General features: G+C 37.8%; 1 protein-coding gene across 6 annotated transcripts in view; it reads left to right on the forward strand.

The window, feature by feature from the left end:
• LOC130559201 (collagen alpha-1(XIX) chain) overlaps positions 1-18,316 on the forward strand; it is a 129,440-nt gene that overhangs the window by 26,807 nt on the left and 84,317 nt on the right. For 3 of the 6 annotated variants that reach the window (XM_057342138.1, XM_057342142.1, XM_057342139.1), the window contains 3 exons: positions 10,114-10,167; positions 14,292-14,327; positions 16,808-16,837. The exons of 1 other annotated variant lie outside the window; for it this stretch is intronic. In XM_057342138.1, coding sequence (XP_057198121.1) covers positions 10,114-10,167; positions 14,292-14,327; positions 16,808-16,837 — 120 coding nt within the window. The remainder of the gene's footprint in view (positions 1-10,113; positions 10,168-14,291; positions 14,328-16,807; positions 16,838-18,316) is intronic. 2 more of the 6 variants (XM_057342140.1, XM_057342143.1) reach the window with 1 other exon arrangement.

The following is an 18,316-nucleotide window of genomic DNA, read 5'->3' on the forward strand; positions in this document are numbered from 1 at the left end:
GAGCGAGGAGAGAGAGAGGACGAGAGCGAGAGAGAGAGACAGAAGAGGAGAGAGAGAGGAGAGAGCGAGAGAGAGAGAGCAGAGGAGAGAGGAGAGAGAGAGGGGAGAGAGAGAGGGAGAGAGAGAGGAGAGAGAGAGAGAGAGAGAGAGAGGAGAGAGAGGGAGAGAGAGGTAGAGAGAGGAGAGAGAGGGAGAGAGAGGAGGAGAGAAGAGGGAGAGAGAGGGGTAGAGAGAGGGAGAAGAGAGAGGAGGAGAGAGAGGGGGAGAGAGAGGGGTAGAGAGAGGGAGAGAGAGAGAGAGGGGGAGAGAGAGGGGTAGAGAGAGGGAGAGAGAGAGAGGGAGAGAGAGAGAGGGGGAGAGAGAGGGGTAGAGAGAGAGAGAGAGAGAGAGAGAGAGAGTGAACTGTAATTCTTAGCCGATGTTGAAGCACTAAAACAGGCCATTGTGTTTAGTAATGAGATTCAATTAAAGTGTTTCAGTAAACACTTATACACAGGGTGGCTTACAGTAAAGAATCGGGGGTTGTGAGTCATTCAGGATTGAAGGATCAAGAATGGCTTTTAATTGCATGTATTGGAATTAATTTTGGATGCAGGCAGCATTGAGAAACAGAGCTGTCTGGGAATAAATGATCATAAATATTTTCAATTTACGAGTAATGGCAAATAGTTTGTTTCGGAGCAGAACCAAATCTGTTGTGTTCATGAATAGAGCTTTAAGATGTATTATTCAAATATTACAATGATCAAAATATCACAAATGTGCATATTGCAATAGCGATACTATGAAAACTGTTGTGTTCGTAGACAAAATGTGATAACACATCCTATCTTTGTTTGTGAAGTTGGTATTATGGTGTTAAGTTGGAGTTTGGCCATTGAATAGCCTTTAGTGCTGATATTGTGTCATAAATAAGTAGATAAATACATTTAACAAATCCTTTTTGAGAGTGTTGCAACTACTAAAACTTTCAATGAATGCAAAACATGTTGGTTATATAATTTACCATTTTTAGATATTTTAATATAATTAGTATATTTTCTACAAACAACGAGCATTATCATATCACATATTGCATATCGCATAATTTAGCACATTATAGCATATTAGAGTTTTCTTCAATACAATGCATCCATAGTCAAGACCAGTTCGACTCATGAACTGAAAGGGAGTCAGTATTCTTCAGTTGTGAATTTTTTCCAAACCTTGTAAAGATGAGGATATTTTCATTGGCGTTGAGCAAAGTGGGTAACCGAAACCAAATCTCTTGGAATGAATCTCATATGAATCAAACGTAAGTGAGAGTTGTCGTGACATCTCGTAGAAGCTAATGCTCAGCAAGGTGCACATACTTTCAGACATTCACACCACTGTCACACATTAGTGTCTGTTGAGATCCAGCATGCAGCTGTCCGTCTCACCTGTTAGAACGTGAAGCACATCTGACCTTCATAGATGGAGGAACATTTATTTCAATGGTAATGTTGCCAGAGGAACTGTTGACACAGTGAGAGTACGAGGAATGCGAGTGGCAGTGCTTTGATTTGGTCTTTTGACTTATTGATTCTTTTTTATTCAAGCCATGTCTGTGATGTCATTGAATACTCTTATGAATGAAATTGCTGAGATCTTTATTAAGGAAATATAAATGAGAAGCATGGGACAGGGAAGAAATCTCTACTTTTACTCTTATGTAAAGCAACTTGCATTGCATTACAGAAACACTCTCCATTTAATCTTATTGCTCTCTAAGAGAAACAGTTGTGAATTGTATTAGTAATTCTGTTGCATCATGCCAAGACTAAAGTCTATGATTATATTTTAATTATGCTACATTAGAAAGAAGATATTCTGTCTGTTTCATCATTTTAAAAAGTTTGTTTACAAGGGCGAAGTCTTTAAATTCTTTTTTTTTTGTCTTTTGAGCTTAGAACACATGAAACTAAATGGTATTATTTTTCAATCAATAAATCGAAATACAATCGTCTTTGTACCATAGTACTGTTTTACTATTTTACTAGTTTTTGCATCAAGGCATAGTTTTATTTCTATACCAGAGAGGAGTACAGGACAAAAAGCATATTGCTTGCATAATACTCAATACTTAAAATCTTTGTGGACAACTTTGAAATAGTTTTTGTAATCAGACACTGAACTTCAAGCGCTTGTCATCTGTTATTTTGGAGACTGCCGGTGTTTTCTCCACCCAGGGACATTGCCAAGGGTACAGTGCCCCATCCTTGATTATATTGCAGCAGTGACAGACAGCTTTATGGCGCTCCTGACAGATTTGGCCATACTTTTGGGGGGGTGTTTGGAGTGTTCGGCCTCCCATGTCATGCAACTGGCCATCAAAGTGCCGGAAAAACACCCATCGCGGCTGGTTCAGATCAGACTTCGATATGAAATTAAACTCTTTCGCCAGACTGCAGTTACTCTGGAAGAATTATGGGGTGGAAGGGAGGGCATCCGAGTTCTTTGTATAGAGCAAACTTTGAGTTTCCTCATGTTTCGCGTGGTTGGTTTTTAAGGGAGGTCGTCACAATAGAATGTTTTGTGTCATGATTCTGCCTTTTCTGGGCATAGTTTCCGAGTATTGTGGCAGAATCATGACAGACCCATGTGTTTAGTGTGAGAGAAACATGATATTGTTGTTATGATGTACCATGCGCTCTCTCGGGTCTCGTCTTTGTTCCCGCCCCCTTTTCTCCTCGTTATTGATTGTTAATGGTTTCATGCCCTACACCTGTTCCCCTCTTGATTTGGTTCCCTTTATAATGCCCTTGTGTTTTCTGTCCTGTGCGAGTTCATTTTGTTCGGTGTCTGCCTGTCCTGTTCCTGCTGTGTGTCTTGTAAGGTATTGTCTAGTCTAGTCTAGTCTAGTCAGTGTTAGTTATGTCAAGTGTTGTTTTATTTAGTCCAGTCAGTTAGTCTATGTTCCTTGTCATTGTTGTTTTACTCCCTCATGGGTTTTTGCTTTGTAGTTTTATGTTAATAAATTATTGTTTTCGTGTCAAGCTGCCTGCGCTTGGGTTCTCTCCTTGTCCCCCCTGACAGTTTTGTAAGGAACGTGACATGCGTTTTTACAAAAACATGTTATAGATCATGTGTTGAACTGTTTTTCTGGTCTGGTTTACATCTTCATGTGATGAAAGTGTGTTGCTTACTTTAGGGGGCCCTTCCACGTTTTTCCACCTCAGATGTAATGTAGAGACTTTGTAGGTCACCGAGACCTTTTACTTCTTTGGTGATGGAAATGATTTATGGGAATTCCCAAAGAATAAATCAATGAATCAAACAATGTAGTGATTGTGCAATTGCTGATACGTACATACTTTTTTCCTAAAAGGAACATTGAATATTTGAATATAAACATTGAATGTTTAATCTTGATTGGACGTGACAAAATAAAGTTATTTTGGGGATATTTAGATTTGCCAGGTGTTATGTACAGTACCTTGATTTTTCTGCATAGTAGCATGCCTTATATTTTTTTCGGTAAAAAACAAAATGTTATTTAATGGTTTATTTCTGAATTTTGGGCCATTCAATGATGTTCAGTTTCGCATCAAAATCTATTTTTTAAATTACAATTCAAATGATTCTATAAATATTTTTTTGTGTTTTCAATGTATACGTAGTTGTATATGATTCATATCTGAATATAGGATATGTATCACCTCTTCACAGCTCGTGTATGTGTTTGACATAGTGTGCAAGCCGTGTTGGCGGAGACAGGCATGTTTGTAATGGTATTAACGTTACGTCAGTGCGAGATTTGCAGTTGGTTAAGAATGTGAGGGTGCAACATCAGATATGGAGCACAAAGATTACTTTGACATTTCCTTGGGAAAAATGAAATCCTTAAAGCAATGAATGGCCATTTCATGAACGTGATGCATTGTAGATAACAGCGGTCAAGACTTTTGAGTTACTGTCTGTTTGAAAAGGCACTGCTTGAATAGATATGTCAAAGCAGCCTGATTTTGTTAATATAATGGTGGCATTTCTTTACGTTTCCTCATTATATGTGATTGCCCTTGATCCTAGTAATAAATTTCATATATATATATGTTGAGAAGTCAGAAAGTTTCTAGGCATTGTTCTACAGCAACAAAGTCCTTAGAAATCACAGATGAATTTTAGCTCACGACAGTCTTGATTTGTGTGTTGACTACAGTATTACAATCGGCTGGGGTGCTCGTGCACTGATTTTGTTGTTTGGTATTTTGCATTTAGATTCAAATATACATTGGCAAAGGATGGACTAAGATTGACTAACTCCTGAATTTGAGACTTGTGAACCTAATTTGTTAATGTTCCCCAATCCCATGTATGTGTTTTGATGATGTGTGTGTGGTCTCATGCTGTGTATTTTTACTACAGTATGGTTGTCAGTGTGAAAAGGAAGCTGATGGAGAGCCCGGTCCTGTGGGATCACCCGAGAGAGATGTAAGAAACCCGACTGAACCGCAGTACCTTAAGACATTTGCTATCATTTACAGAAATCAATGCATTCTAATGGCTTGCTAATTTAAATCTTTCCAAGTCAATAGCTAATATCTGAGGCCCACCGGGGTTACATGAGATGGGAGAATGGAATGTGCATGATGGCGTGTATCGTTAGTCCGACATGAGACCGCTGAGAGACTCACATGGCGTTGAGCATAACATGGCGTGGTAGAGTAACAGTATCTTCTAGAACATGACAGGGTACGTTTAGCGTTGATATAGATAGATTTTGTATGCTTTAAATGGATGCAAAACATTTGTGGATTGCTTAATTGGTGGAGAAAAACGTTTTTATATGAGAAATTTCTTATAAAAATGTACTTTTAGTTATTTGTAGAAATACCACAGTAACCAGAAATTTACCTTTTACAATTTACTATATTTTAAATATAGGATATTTGCAATAAAACTGGTTGCTGCAGTTTACCTCTAGTTAAAATATAGTAATGGTTATTTTTCATAAGGCCATTAATGTCTGTTTGGATTGCTTTTGTTAATGCCGACGCGGTTCGGCATGTTTTTTTCCTCCGTGATGTTCTTCAGAATGTTTCAGAATGCATCGTTCTGTGCTGTGCTGCTTCAAAGGTTTGTGGCATTGAATCGCTGAGCAAATGGAAACTCACAAAAAGCATTTCCTGGCGTAACCCCCTTGGCATTTGTGGGCCAGCTTGCGAGATATCTCTGTTACTCTACTGGATCTTGTTCCAAAGGTCTTTGAAGGCTTGCCATTCAGCATATCAACAGTTCTCTCTACTTTAAACACACACACCTCAGAGACACATCATGCTCATCCTGATGGGAATTTAAATGTTATCCTCATTAAGAGATGGAAAAACTGCTTTGGAGAGTGCTAGATGTTTATGTTAAAGGGAATAAAGTTTTAAAGGTCCAGGGTATAAAATGTAGCGGCATCTAGCGGTGAGGTTGCGAATTGCAACCAACGGCTCACTCCATCGCTCGCCCCTCCCTTTCGAAGAACTACGGTGGCTGACACAGGACCAAGATGTCATCACGTTTTCGCTTCTTTGCAGGAGACAACGTATTTATGAAACGCATTCTGTAGAGCAGTTTGTCCGTTTAGGGCTACTGTAGAAACAACATGGTCAATTCCATGTAAGGGGACCCGTGGTGTATGTAGATAGAAATAGCTCATTCTAAGTTAATAAAAACATAACGCTTCATTATGTTAGGTCTTTATATACCTCTGAAGACATAGTTATGTATATTATATTGCATTTCTGTCCATAGATCTTCCAAAAGACTACACACTGGACCTTTAACACTTGAAAATTGAGAGACTGAAATAGTAAATCAAAATGTTTTTTTACCACTGGGAGTATATAGAGACACAAATTATACATGATCCAATAGTGGTTGAGTCTGGGGTGCTGTTCAAGGGTATCAATTCATGCATCCCATGCACAGATTTGTGCTAAACGCCAACCTATCAAACTCAGATGTGAGTCCACGACAAAAGTGTTATGTTTTTGTTGACCGTCTGTTTGTAATATGTCTGTATGCCTCTGTGCACATCTGTGTGCGATCGTGTGTATCTGCCCTCTGTACTGGGAAGTAGCCAGATTGTGTTGTGACCTGGATCCGCCGCATCCAGGACACGCTCTGCGGTACATAATTATTAGGCGAGTGAGCATAGATCCCTGCGGTATTCTGACCTCTCGCCGGAGCAAGCGGAAAGAAAGTGAGAACAAGAAAGGGACACGGCCCTGATTTTTACCCATCATCCACCTCTCCTCCCGTGCCACAATGCCCAGAGCGAGCAGAGGCTAACTATGTGCTCCGTCTCTCCCGCATCACTCCTGGGGTCAGAACAGTCTGTAGGCCCAGAGCTCAATACAAGTCCCTTTGAACAGGAGGGGAGGCAGCTTTTCTTTACTGGGGTTGCTCTCGGGGAGGTGGGACTACAAAAGAAAGGTGAGCTCGGTTCCCTGAAGGTGTCATTAGATTGTGCCAAAAGCAGAGCGGGGCGCTCTCTCCAAAGACCCCTCAGAACATACATCATTTAAAAGCAACCTCGGGCTAACCTCCATGGCGCCGTCCCAATGTGAGCTTCTCTTTCACCTGCATTTTCACAGATCCACGATGCCGATCAAGTTCAAGTGCTAAATCTTAGTTACATCTGTCTCTTATACCCCGAAGTCAGAGATTGGGCCAGAAAAGATATATTGGCTTGCTGGATTTAGGCTTTTGAAGCTGGTGTATTGTGTACTACTGTTGTGTTGTCCATAGTATAAACGTGCTTGTGATGTTTGTAAGTTGCTTTCGATAAAAGCATCTGTTTAATGAATCAATGGGAATGTAATTTTAGGCTGCCTATAGTTTTTAAAAGTGAAACAAGTACTGTACGCAATAATTATAAATGTGCAAAACGTCACCATATCGCTGTGACCTCATAACGCAGCTAGCGACATCCAGTCATGGAAACTGATTTTATTTATTTTAAATTATTTTTGTGAAAATGATTGTTTCAATGCACTTGGAATATAATGTACAAGTCATATAAATGTGTTTGATAAATTTTGTTATTGAGTGTTTTTTTTCTTGTTTCGAGCCTCACGGTCTCTATGAACTGTATCTCCATGAACGGTCAACTTATTGGCAACGCGATTATTCTAGCATTTCAACTTTTGTGTTCCCAATATGTTTGCAATGTGAAAAAACAATTCCACGAGAGCTTGTACATAGTGCCATAAGTTTGGGCTGAACTTTCCTCTAATAATGGCGTCTTTACACAGGCGAGTTAAGCGTCTCTGTGGCGGATTATATTTCTGTGTAAAGATGCAATGCCGCATGAAAGCCGATCTAAAATACGCCGGCTCTGACCCTCCTCAGAGCCTAGTATCAAAGGCGACTCTGATGCGGCTCAGGATTAGTGTAAATGAAGTTGCATTAAAGCCGCTCTAAACTACGTCATTGTCATGTCAGCAGAAAGCAAGAGAGGGAAGATGAAGCCAAAAACACACAGCGACATTTGCTATAGGCTATTAATAACAACACAGATTTTTTTAATAATTCAAACATACATTTTTGATTTCATTTCTTCATAAAATGATTTAAATGTTTGGAGTATTTTTGTTTGTGCTGTGGCTGTTTACTCAGGCAGGCTGTGGCACAGTTTGAATGCATGATGTACATTTTGAGACTGTTTTCAGCCAATAAAATAGTTTAGATTATTTTTAATGGCAAATTACATTTATTTCGTTACGTTTCTTTTTAAAGTTAATTTAGAAAAATGTTTGGAGTATGATTGTTTGTGACTGTGTGCGCGGAATGCAGATTTTTTTATTTGAACTCATGACATGAATTGTTTAAATTCCTCATTTAGCTCCTCTCCTTCTTAAGGAAAAAACCTTCCGATACGTGGGACATGATCACATGCAGACCTGTGTTACCGCGTCTCAAACGGCTTCAAATATTAGGTTTGTCGGACATTATATATCCAAAAGCATCTCATTGAGGACAATATTTCATACACGACAATGATCTGGTAACATTTATTGTAACACCGGAACTGTTCATTTACCTGGTCGACAGTGACTTTCTGGCTCTTTAAAACAACTTTTGCCGTCTTTCAATATGCGGTGAGGTGCCCGATAATAACACATTTCTATGGAATGTTTGTTAGCTAGGAAATTCATTTAAAATGTTGCATTTATAGCCTAATATTGCTTTTATCCTAAAGTATGCATTGTTATTATTTGTGTCAGTATATATTTTTTTAGTTTATATCGTTTAATTTAAGGCATTATTTTATTAGCATATTCTTAGAACAGTGCTTTTGTGGTTATGTTCAGCATTATTTCGCATAATTTTAATTCCTGTGTAAATGCATTTATGCCGCTTTAGAGCCGCATTAACGGTTTGTGTAAATACACATTTATGCCGCTTCAGATTCAGTTTCTGTGCTTATTCTGTGTTATTGGAAAGAGGATATTTCAAGCCCAACTGTTGAGTCTCATAGCAGGACGGCTGATCTGAGAGATGAGTCACATTCAAGCATCTTATTAGTATTGATCTTCTTTATGGAGCCGGGCACTAGATTACGGTTCCTGCTTCTTTTTTGCCAGCGGACACGGCGAGCTTTCGCTCAACCGTCATGACCAGTCTCGCCATCATAAGAGTTTATTAGTCACATCTCTAGCCATGAACTAGGAGACAATTTTAAAAAAGAGTCGAGTCGCTCATCTGGGCCTAATATAATTCAGTATAGTCTCACTCGAAGGCTTAACTAAGACAAATGGTTGTGTTTGGAGGGCCGGCGGTTCCTCCACTCTAAGTATCCCCTGACTTATTTCACAATTCTTTCTCCCTATAGCTGCTGGTCTTGATGTGTCACTAACAAGAGCCACTGTAAATTTAGCCTGTCGATACGTGTCAGGCCTCATTTATCAGCCCCTCCGCTCTGCCGCTTTTCCCTCTATCACCTTTTTTATTTCTCTTTTTTTAAACTATCCTCTCTCCTCTTTTAGCACTGAGAGTTTTGACTTTGCCTCTGGTTTTGCCTTATCTCCAATCAGATTCCCTCTCAAAAAGACCTGGCAGGAAGGTGATGGGAATACTAATCCTGGCTTCAGCCGGAGGGCTTGCATGGGTGTGTGTGTGCATTTAGCAGTGGCTCTCAACCTATTTCCTCAACTGGGCCGCTTAAGTGCCACAAGCGAGTCTGGCGGGTTGCATCTTTATGATCTTAAATATGATTTTATTGATACCAAACAGGTTTAATATTAGACTGTTATACGCAAGTTTTATATTATAATAAAACAAAGAAATGACATTTGTTTGTTTTTATTTATTTATTTTCACAGTATTCTTGGAAATCAGTAGAGCCCTGATAATATGATATTATATTGACATTTGAATTATAATGCAATAATATCCCCTGTTTTTTGTATAGATTTTGGTGCATAGCACAAATAAATTCTTATTTTGAGTTTTATTGCTTATTTTGAGTTTTAGTTGAACAGAAACAATTGTGATTTTATGCTACAATAAATTTTACCTTCTCGTGTGTTTTGGTCTGATACTGGTCTATCTGTCTATATATCTATGTAGTGTACATATATAGTCTACATATCTATACAGCAGTACAGGTTATACGTTTGGAAACGATATCTCTGTTTTAACCGTGTAGCTTGCGTGCCCACATAGGCTGCGTGTCAAATCAATCCGATCATCAGAAATGGTTTCATGTCACGAGTTCAATCTTATTTTGTTTGTTTAATTGGTGGGTGGCAGGTTAAGAACGCGCGGCTCACAGCGAGCAATTTCTGCTAATCTTTCACAAAGAAAAGTGCAGAAGGAAAGAGAAGACATTTGTCATTTAAACGAGGCCACCTCAACTCCCTCAGATACTCGCTGGCAGAGATAAGCTGCAGCGCTTCACTGCACGCTCTCCAGACATACAGCATGATTTTTACTAAAAGATTGCTCAAGTGCTTCCCTGCTGAATTCATAAGTAGAGGGAAGACAAACTGATACATCGTCCCCTGGCTGGAAAGATTGTACACCAAGTTGTCTTGTCTGGATGCTGCTGGGAATTGGACCCTGTGATTAAACCAGTCGCTGTCTCTTTTGTCTCCTCAGGGTTTGAAAGGAGACCCTGGACCTGAAGGCCCACCCGGTCTTAAAGGTGATAAAGTAAGTCTTCCAACAAGTTTGATTTACTGTAAAAAGCATCTATACACACTGCTTCACTGTCGCAGGCTGTGTGTCTATGATCTTAGGGCTGTTTTTCAGCGAATGTGTTGTTTAGAGTGTGTTTTATATGTGCATTGAAGACCACATGCATATTTTAAGAATGAAAACTAGTTCTGTCAAATCAATTCCGAAATAAATATTTGTGTTTATATAATCTAGACTGTTTTATTCCGGTCTGTGTTTGGTTGTAATATAACAGTTTATTTTGTATTTAATTTATAATAACATTTATTTATAGTAATATTTTATTGTATATTAATTGTACTCCATTAAAAACTACTCAACAGTTATTGATTTTTGTGGAAGTCTACCGGAATTTAAATTTAGTCCACTTAACTTGTTTTTGTTTTTTTCCGCTGAAACAGTCTATGTGTGTGGCGTGTATATTTATTTATATGTATAAATGCACACATATACATGTGTGTGAATATATAACATTTTTTACATAAATATCTATACATTTGTATGTTAATATACAGTAAATATATATTACTCATATTTCTTATAAATAGACATACACGTATATATTTATGTACACAAATATACACGCCACACACATTATATTTACCCAAACATTACATTACAACACTAATGAAAACTATAAAAACAATATTTTATATATGATTTATATTTAAGTTATATATATAGGCTATACACTACCGGTCAAAAGTTTGAGATCACTCACTCATTCCTTATTTTATTTTTTTCACATTTTAGAATATGAAAACAATGGAATAAAACAGTTATAACTGTGGGAATTATGTTATGACTAAAAGCATTAAAAATAAACAAATTCTACGTATTATTTTAGCACCTTTAAAGTAGTCACCCTTTGACTAGAATTTGAAAAATCGTTCTCTTGGCATTTTATAATCCAGCTTCTTGATGCCTCATCCTGGGATGCTTTTTAAACAGTATTGAAGGAATTTCCATTTATGCTGGACTCTTATTGGCTGCTTTTTATTCATTTTATTCACTTTGTCCAAGTAATCCATTTCAAACAATTATTTTTATTAAAAATGTAGTTTTCTATAAAGAAATGAATATGTTGGCACAATTATATTTTTGTCCACACAAGTCATTTCAAGCATTGAAACACACCTTCAGATTAAAAGATTTTTAAGAGCATGAGAAACATTTTTGTCAAGTGATCCCAAACTTTTGACCGGTAGTTTATGTATTATATTTTAATTTTAACATTCAGGTAAAACACAATATTGATAAATGAGGAGAAACTAGACATGCATTTCAGCTCTGTGCACAGTCCAAAAGCAGACATATATTTCCACAGCATACTGTGTTCTTTCATTTCTCATACAGTATATTGTAATGTAGTGCCATATTTCATCAAACCCAAGACAGGCTTTGTCACTAACCGTCTGAATCGCTCATCTCATTACGTTTATTTATAGATTCTCATACAACAGGTTTGATTTACTAAAAACCTCAAAGAAGCATGACCACTGATTGGACAAAGAAATACGTCTGTATTGAATCATTGATCTTGTTGGTTATATCGCTCGTGCTGAGCAGGACATGTAGCGCCTGGCTCAGTAAATCAGACATGTGGAATGCTGCTGGAGTTTGTGAGATGGAAAGCCGGTTTTATTATAGCAAGTCAAATGAACCGTCTGACATGTATATGTGGCAGGGAAAACCATAATGTATGAAGACAAGAAAATAAGAAAATGTACCGGTGCTTGGATTGAATATTTATATACAGGGAATGTTGTAGAGTAAGCTTTATTGACAGCTTCTGTGGCAGGTTGTACATTGCATCACATATGAATTTCGATCCGTCCTTCAGTTTGGAAAAATGAACACGAAAATTGTCTTAACACTAATGCACTTATGATGGAAGCTTAACACTGTGTCCACGACAACCAATTAAATGTATCTGTCCCATTTAAAAAGCTTTGGATTCATTAAAGGGACATTTTATCCAAAAATGAAAATTCTGTCACCCTCGAGTTGTTCCAAATCTGTATCAATGTCTTTGTTCTGATGAGCACAGAGAAAGATGTTTGGAAGAATGCTTGTAACCAAACAGTTCTTGGCCACCATTGACTACCATAGTAGGACAAATGACAATGGTAGCCAAAAGTACCCCAGAACTGTTTGCTGTCCTACATTCTTCAAAGTCTCTTCTTTTGTGTTCAACAGAACAAAGAAATTTGTATATGATATCCAAATATCTTTCTCTGTGTTCATCAGAGAAAATAAATTAATACAGATTTGCAACAACTTGAGGGTGAATAAATGATGACAGAATTATCATTTTCGGTTGAACTTTTCCTTTATGTCCCATTCATTTTCCTGCTCAATAACTGATTTTTGTTTATTTTAAACTAAGTTATGGATTGCAGCTTTAATGTTTTCATCGGGGCGCAATGCTTCGCATAGCCTTCCATTGAAAGTGCCTTAACTGTAAACACGATTTTCTGATCAACACTAACAATTCGTCATCATCTACTCACCCTCTTGTCATTTCAAATCTGTTTGAGTTTCTTTGTTCTGTCGAACACACAAGAAGATATTTCGAGATGTCTCTGTGGTTTGTGTCCATACAATGGAAGTCAATGGGGGCCAATGATGTTTGGTTACCAATGTTCTTCAAAACATCTTCTTTGGTGTTCTGCAGAAGAAAGAAAGTCATACAGGTTTGGAATGACATGAATATGAGTAAATGGTGAAAGAACTTCCATTTTTGGATGAGCTGTCACTTTAAGTTGGATTGAATCCATAACACTGCCTTCCACATTTTTAAGCACAACCGATAAGAGATTCACACCAGGAAAGATGTGACTGCAGTGAAACAGCATATAGAAGAGAGCTTTCTCCTCTGATATCTGATTCCCAGGCTCCCACAGACACGCTCATGCGTGTACGCAGTCCACAGCGGGACCGCTTTTCAAACAATAGATCGAATGTTATCCTCTAATTAGCTGCCATATTACCCCATGTCTTTTAAAGTTCTCTCTCTTATTGGGTTCCTTTGTTTGCCCGTGCTTATGTGTAATTGTCAATGCTGTGTTTTCAAGCCTTGAAGTTCTAATGAGCTCCTCTGTGTTGCAGCAGATAATAACCAGTTTCTTCTGTTTTTATCTCATCTCCCAGTCAGAGAGAAGGTGGGCGGGTGGGAGAAAAGACTGTAGTTGGAATTAAACCCGACAGTCGGAAAGACACGTCGTTCTCTTCAAACGTACAACCACTCTCGATATCTGTGAGCTTGAGAAGTTCACTTCTTTTTGTTTCGGCGAAGTTTAATGTTCTTGTGGATTTAGATTCAATTTGTGGAAGGCTTTGCATGTTTTTGTCAAGGGTTTTGACTGACGCGGATGTCATATTTCTGAAGCTTGAATTTTAGGAGAACATATGCTCCGATACGGTGTGAGTCATCGTCACCCGCACGGTCTATTATAAACCTTCTTCAGCATACAGTATGACATTAGTCATGCTACTGCTCCAACATCCTTTGTCAACATTATATTTCACTTAAAGGGATAGTTCACCCAAAATGAAAATTCTGTCATCATTTACTTATCATGTACCCTCTTGTCATTTAAAACCTGTTTGAGTTTTTTCTTCTGCAGAACACAAAAGGAGATATTTTGAAGAATGTTAACTGGCCCCCATTTACTTGCATTGGTTTTGTGTCCATACAATAAAAGTGAATGGGGGCCAGTGCTGTCCGGTTACCAACTTTCTTCAAAATATCTTCTGTGTTCATAAAGGTTTGATATGACAAGAGGGTGAGTAAATGATGACAGAATTTTCATTTTTGTGTGAAATATCACTTTAAGTGCGTTTTATCTTCTTTAGGCAACCTCATGTTTCCTTGCATATGAAAGCAGGCCTGCTGTAGTTTTTTCGATGTCAGGTTTTGTTACCTTCTATTGTACATTTCTGAGGATGTGAGCTTTTTTGCTCCAGAATGAATGTTTCAGATGTCTTGCTGCATTATTCTTAAAGAAACAGTTTAACCAAAATGTGACATTTTATCATATTTTACCCTCTATCATTTGTATTCTAATCTCTGCTAAATTTGTCTGTCTCTCTTGCAGGGTGAACCTGGCTCGCCAGCTCTGGGAACTCTCTCGGTACGTGTTTCACTATACCTTACAATACTGCAAAACTGCATGACACAACAGTGTTTGCCTTGTTTTGAATGAGACTCTTAAGAGGTTTTGCAGGAACCGCATTATGGCAGACTATAGCACTGAACTCAGATTTATAGAGAGTCATCTCTGAGGTTTAGATTTACAGGATTGTGAAACTGCTTCTGTGAGAAGATGCTCAGTTCAGCTCTTATGTTACAAGAGAGACTAGTGAGCATGCATGCATAAAACTTCCCCGAATCGTATTTCCTCCTCTTGTTATATTAAAAGTGAGGCTACAATTCTATGTGAAGTCAAAATGGACCGTATTTCAATTCTTAATGCACTATAACAATTCATCTGTGAACCACCTTTATGAAATTATGAAAGAATTTCGTCCAATCGTTCATCAAATTTAATAACTTTCCACCACTTGCTTACAAACCCCCGCAACCCCTGTGGTGCTGGTGGGCCCTGACCCTACGCCGGGCCCCCTTGCTGCGTTTTGAGCCAATTATTGCATTTCGCCTAGCTGGCTTTTACACTGTAGAGAGGTCGACTCGCATCACAGTGGCATATATGGTGTTACTTTTAATGTGTTTAGAAAGCATCGCAATTACAGGAAACAATGCATCACATGCCGGAATGTTGATCCGTGTGAACTAGAGAATGCACTGATTGTAATGTGAAGGCGGAGCTGCACGACGTGGTTGCCAGGTCAGCTGCTTGCATGTGATGTGAAGAAGTTTGTAGAATAGAGCTGCACTCAGTGTTTAAAACTAAGACAATGTAAAGATGTAGTTTGAAAATTTTATGCACTTTGGCTTATCAAAGTACATTTTATTTTGAAGTTGCTGTGTTGGAATTCAATACAGAAGACAGCAATTATTTTTTGCAAAGAACTTTTTACAGTACAGTCGACCAGATGGGTTAAACAAGGTTCTGTCCTACATATTTTGTCATTTTTAATTCTGTTTAATCGGGAAATTTTAGTATAGAAGTTAGATGAGTTGTGAAAGATGTTTCAGACTGACATTAATTGAAAATGCTGCATTCAGCGCCAGGGAAGTTAAAGTTGAGCCAAGGATAGGCAGCACCATGTCTACCATTTTCATTTTAATTAGTTACTTTATTATAAAGGTAGAATTATAACACTATTTCATTGTTTCCTATCAACAGTGATGTCTGTCACTGTAATATCTCAAGTGGTTTTGTTCTTTCTACCTATTTCAATCCATGATTGACCTACAGCTTACCATTATGTACACCTAACACTGCCCAGACAGAAAACAAGACTTAAGGCAATTACATAGTGTTTTGTATTGACTTTAATTAAAAATGCCATATTCAACATCCCAAATACAATAATAAATGTGATGCCAAGTAAGAGAAACATCCTCAGTCAGGTGCGGCCAGCAGCAGCGTGCACAGACTCTGGAGATTAGACATGTTCTGCAGGTAGAGAGCTAATTATTTTGCACATGTAGGAGACACGTCTGTCAGGTCACGTCTGACACAAAGTGGGACATATGTTCATTGTGTGTGGTGTGATGTTACGGTACTACCAACCTGTCCCCCTTATGTCACTTAAACAGTAAGCAAACACCAGCGGAACTATATCAGGCCGTAACGATTATTTACTCGTTCTAATTTTACATTTATGAGGACATACCAGAGATCGAAAAGCATGAGCCGACAACACGCTCGCCACATCACCACTCTGTGCTGTAGTCAGCCTGTAAATTCAGTGTGGGTGAAAAAGCATTCGAACAATCTCGGTTGAAATGCTTTGGTTGAAACTGCACTGCACTTTTTAGTCACATGATGTGAACCTGTCTTCTTGAATTCTTGTTTTTATTTGTGCTTTTAGGTTTTTTTAGAGTGCCGTTACCAATTTTGGCATTCTACATTTACATTTACTCATTTAGCAGACGCTTTTATCCAAAGCGACTTACAGATGAGGGAAACAATGGAAGCAATTGGAACAACATAAGGACAAGAAAAAGCATAAGTGCAATGAAAGAAAATTGGTCTCATATAGCCTACCACAGTATACAGAGCTGTTTTTTTTTTTTGAAAGAGTAGAAAAGAGATAGAAATCAGAACTGATCAGTCAGGTGTTGACGGAAGAGATGTGTTTTCAGACGGTTCTAGACATGTCACTTATATTTATGGACTCTAACATCACAGTTCACGTCAGTACAGTTACAGTTCATAGGAACATTTCAAGTTCTGACTTTGCAGCTTTTTCCAAGATGTGCTTGTGTTTTCAAAGATGCCGTTTGAAAAGTGACACCTCACAGCATTTTAAAGCCATTGTGTTTTAGAGAGGAGATTAAAAGAGGTCATGTATATGTGAGTGGTCATGTGCTTTGTCTTTTCACTCAGCTGTGTAAAGATAACCTCATCTTTGTTATGACTTCATTTATAGCCAATGTTTATTGCCACATCCTTGATTCAAGCACTTCTTTTCTTTCCTGTAGGTTGAAAAGCAAGGTCCAAAAGGAGACCAGGTAAATATGGAAGCATATTGGTTGCTATTTTCAATTTGAAATGCAATCCGCAAAATGGCAATGCAGTATGTAAAATGACAATGCAATTGTGTATTTAAATATACATTTTAAATAACATATGTGCAACATTAAGTGCAAAATGAAAATAAAAATTCAATTATATCAATTACATTTGTCAGTTCCTACACTAGTTTTAATGTGTTATTTAAATAGATATTTTTAACGCTCTTTAAGTTGCGAAATTAAAATGAAAATGCATTCCCCGGATTGATTATATATGTTTAAGATAGTCAAGCAAAACTGTAGCAAAATTAAAATTCTAATGTTATTTTCCCTAAATGCATTAACATTAACAGGTTGAACATTAGGAATTGCATTTTCATACATGCATACTGCATTGCCATTTTGCGTATTGCATTTCAAATTGAAAATAGCTACCAATATGCTTCCATAGGTAAAGACAATCACATTTAGAAATGCAAGACACATTTAGAGAGATCCCAAAGTGAAAATTCTGTCACGCCCTTTTGCAATTTCAAACCTGTATGGCTTTCTTTCTTCTGCAGAACACAAAATAAGATATTTTGAAGAATGTTGGTAACAGAGAACCGTTAGTCCCCATTGACCCCCATTGGTTTTGTGTCCGTACAATAGAAGTGAATGGGAACCAACATAACATTCTTTAAAATATCTTCTTTTGTGTAAAGAAAGGTTTAAAATGAGGCACAATTTTCATTTTGGTGTCAATTTTTTTTTCAGGGGTCTGTTTTGCATTTTTTAGAAAGTGGTATTGCACCAGTGCCTGTTTTTTAGATTTTTATGTACCGTAAATGTATTATTAGGACACTTGCAAAGTCTCAGTCTCAGTCCTCTTTAGTTCAATATTGTATATAGTATGTTAGCATGTGAGTCAGCCATTTTTGTGAATTAGACACTTAGTCCCATCAAAACCCAATCCTCCCAGCAATTCAGAATGCACCCTAAATACCTGTGAGCAATCCATGCTCACTAAATTTGCATACTGGAAATGACACGTCAAGTCTTTCTCAGTCTCAATCCATCAAAAATGGTAGACGACAACATATTTCATAATGGTACTGCTGTGCCTTTAACCGGCAACAATGAAGATGCCAGATAGCAGAAGTTTATTGGCCATGGCGTGTTATACAGTAATGCTGTTGATAAATGCCAGCTGTGTTGTAATGCGTGACCTCGTAATCGCATCACAGGTAATTGAGTCATCAATGTCCTGATGTTCAAAGGATCAAGTGTTCGAAATATATTACTGCACACCGTATTTAACCCTTTCATGCGCAGGGGTCACTACAGTGGACGGCTATTTGAAAAGCTGTTTCTTGCTTATTGAATCCACAACTTTGTACTGCTAATGCAGTGCGCTGCCAGTTGAGCTAAAGGATCATTTATTAAAGGAATAGTTTAGACAAAAATGTAAATTCTGTCATCATTTATTTACCTTCA

The sequence above is a fragment of the Triplophysa rosa genome, linkage group LG9 (assembly GCF_024868665.1).
Source record: "Triplophysa rosa linkage group LG9, Trosa_1v2, whole genome shotgun sequence".
Taxonomy (NCBI): Eukaryota; Metazoa; Chordata; class Actinopteri; order Cypriniformes; family Nemacheilidae; genus Triplophysa; species Triplophysa rosa.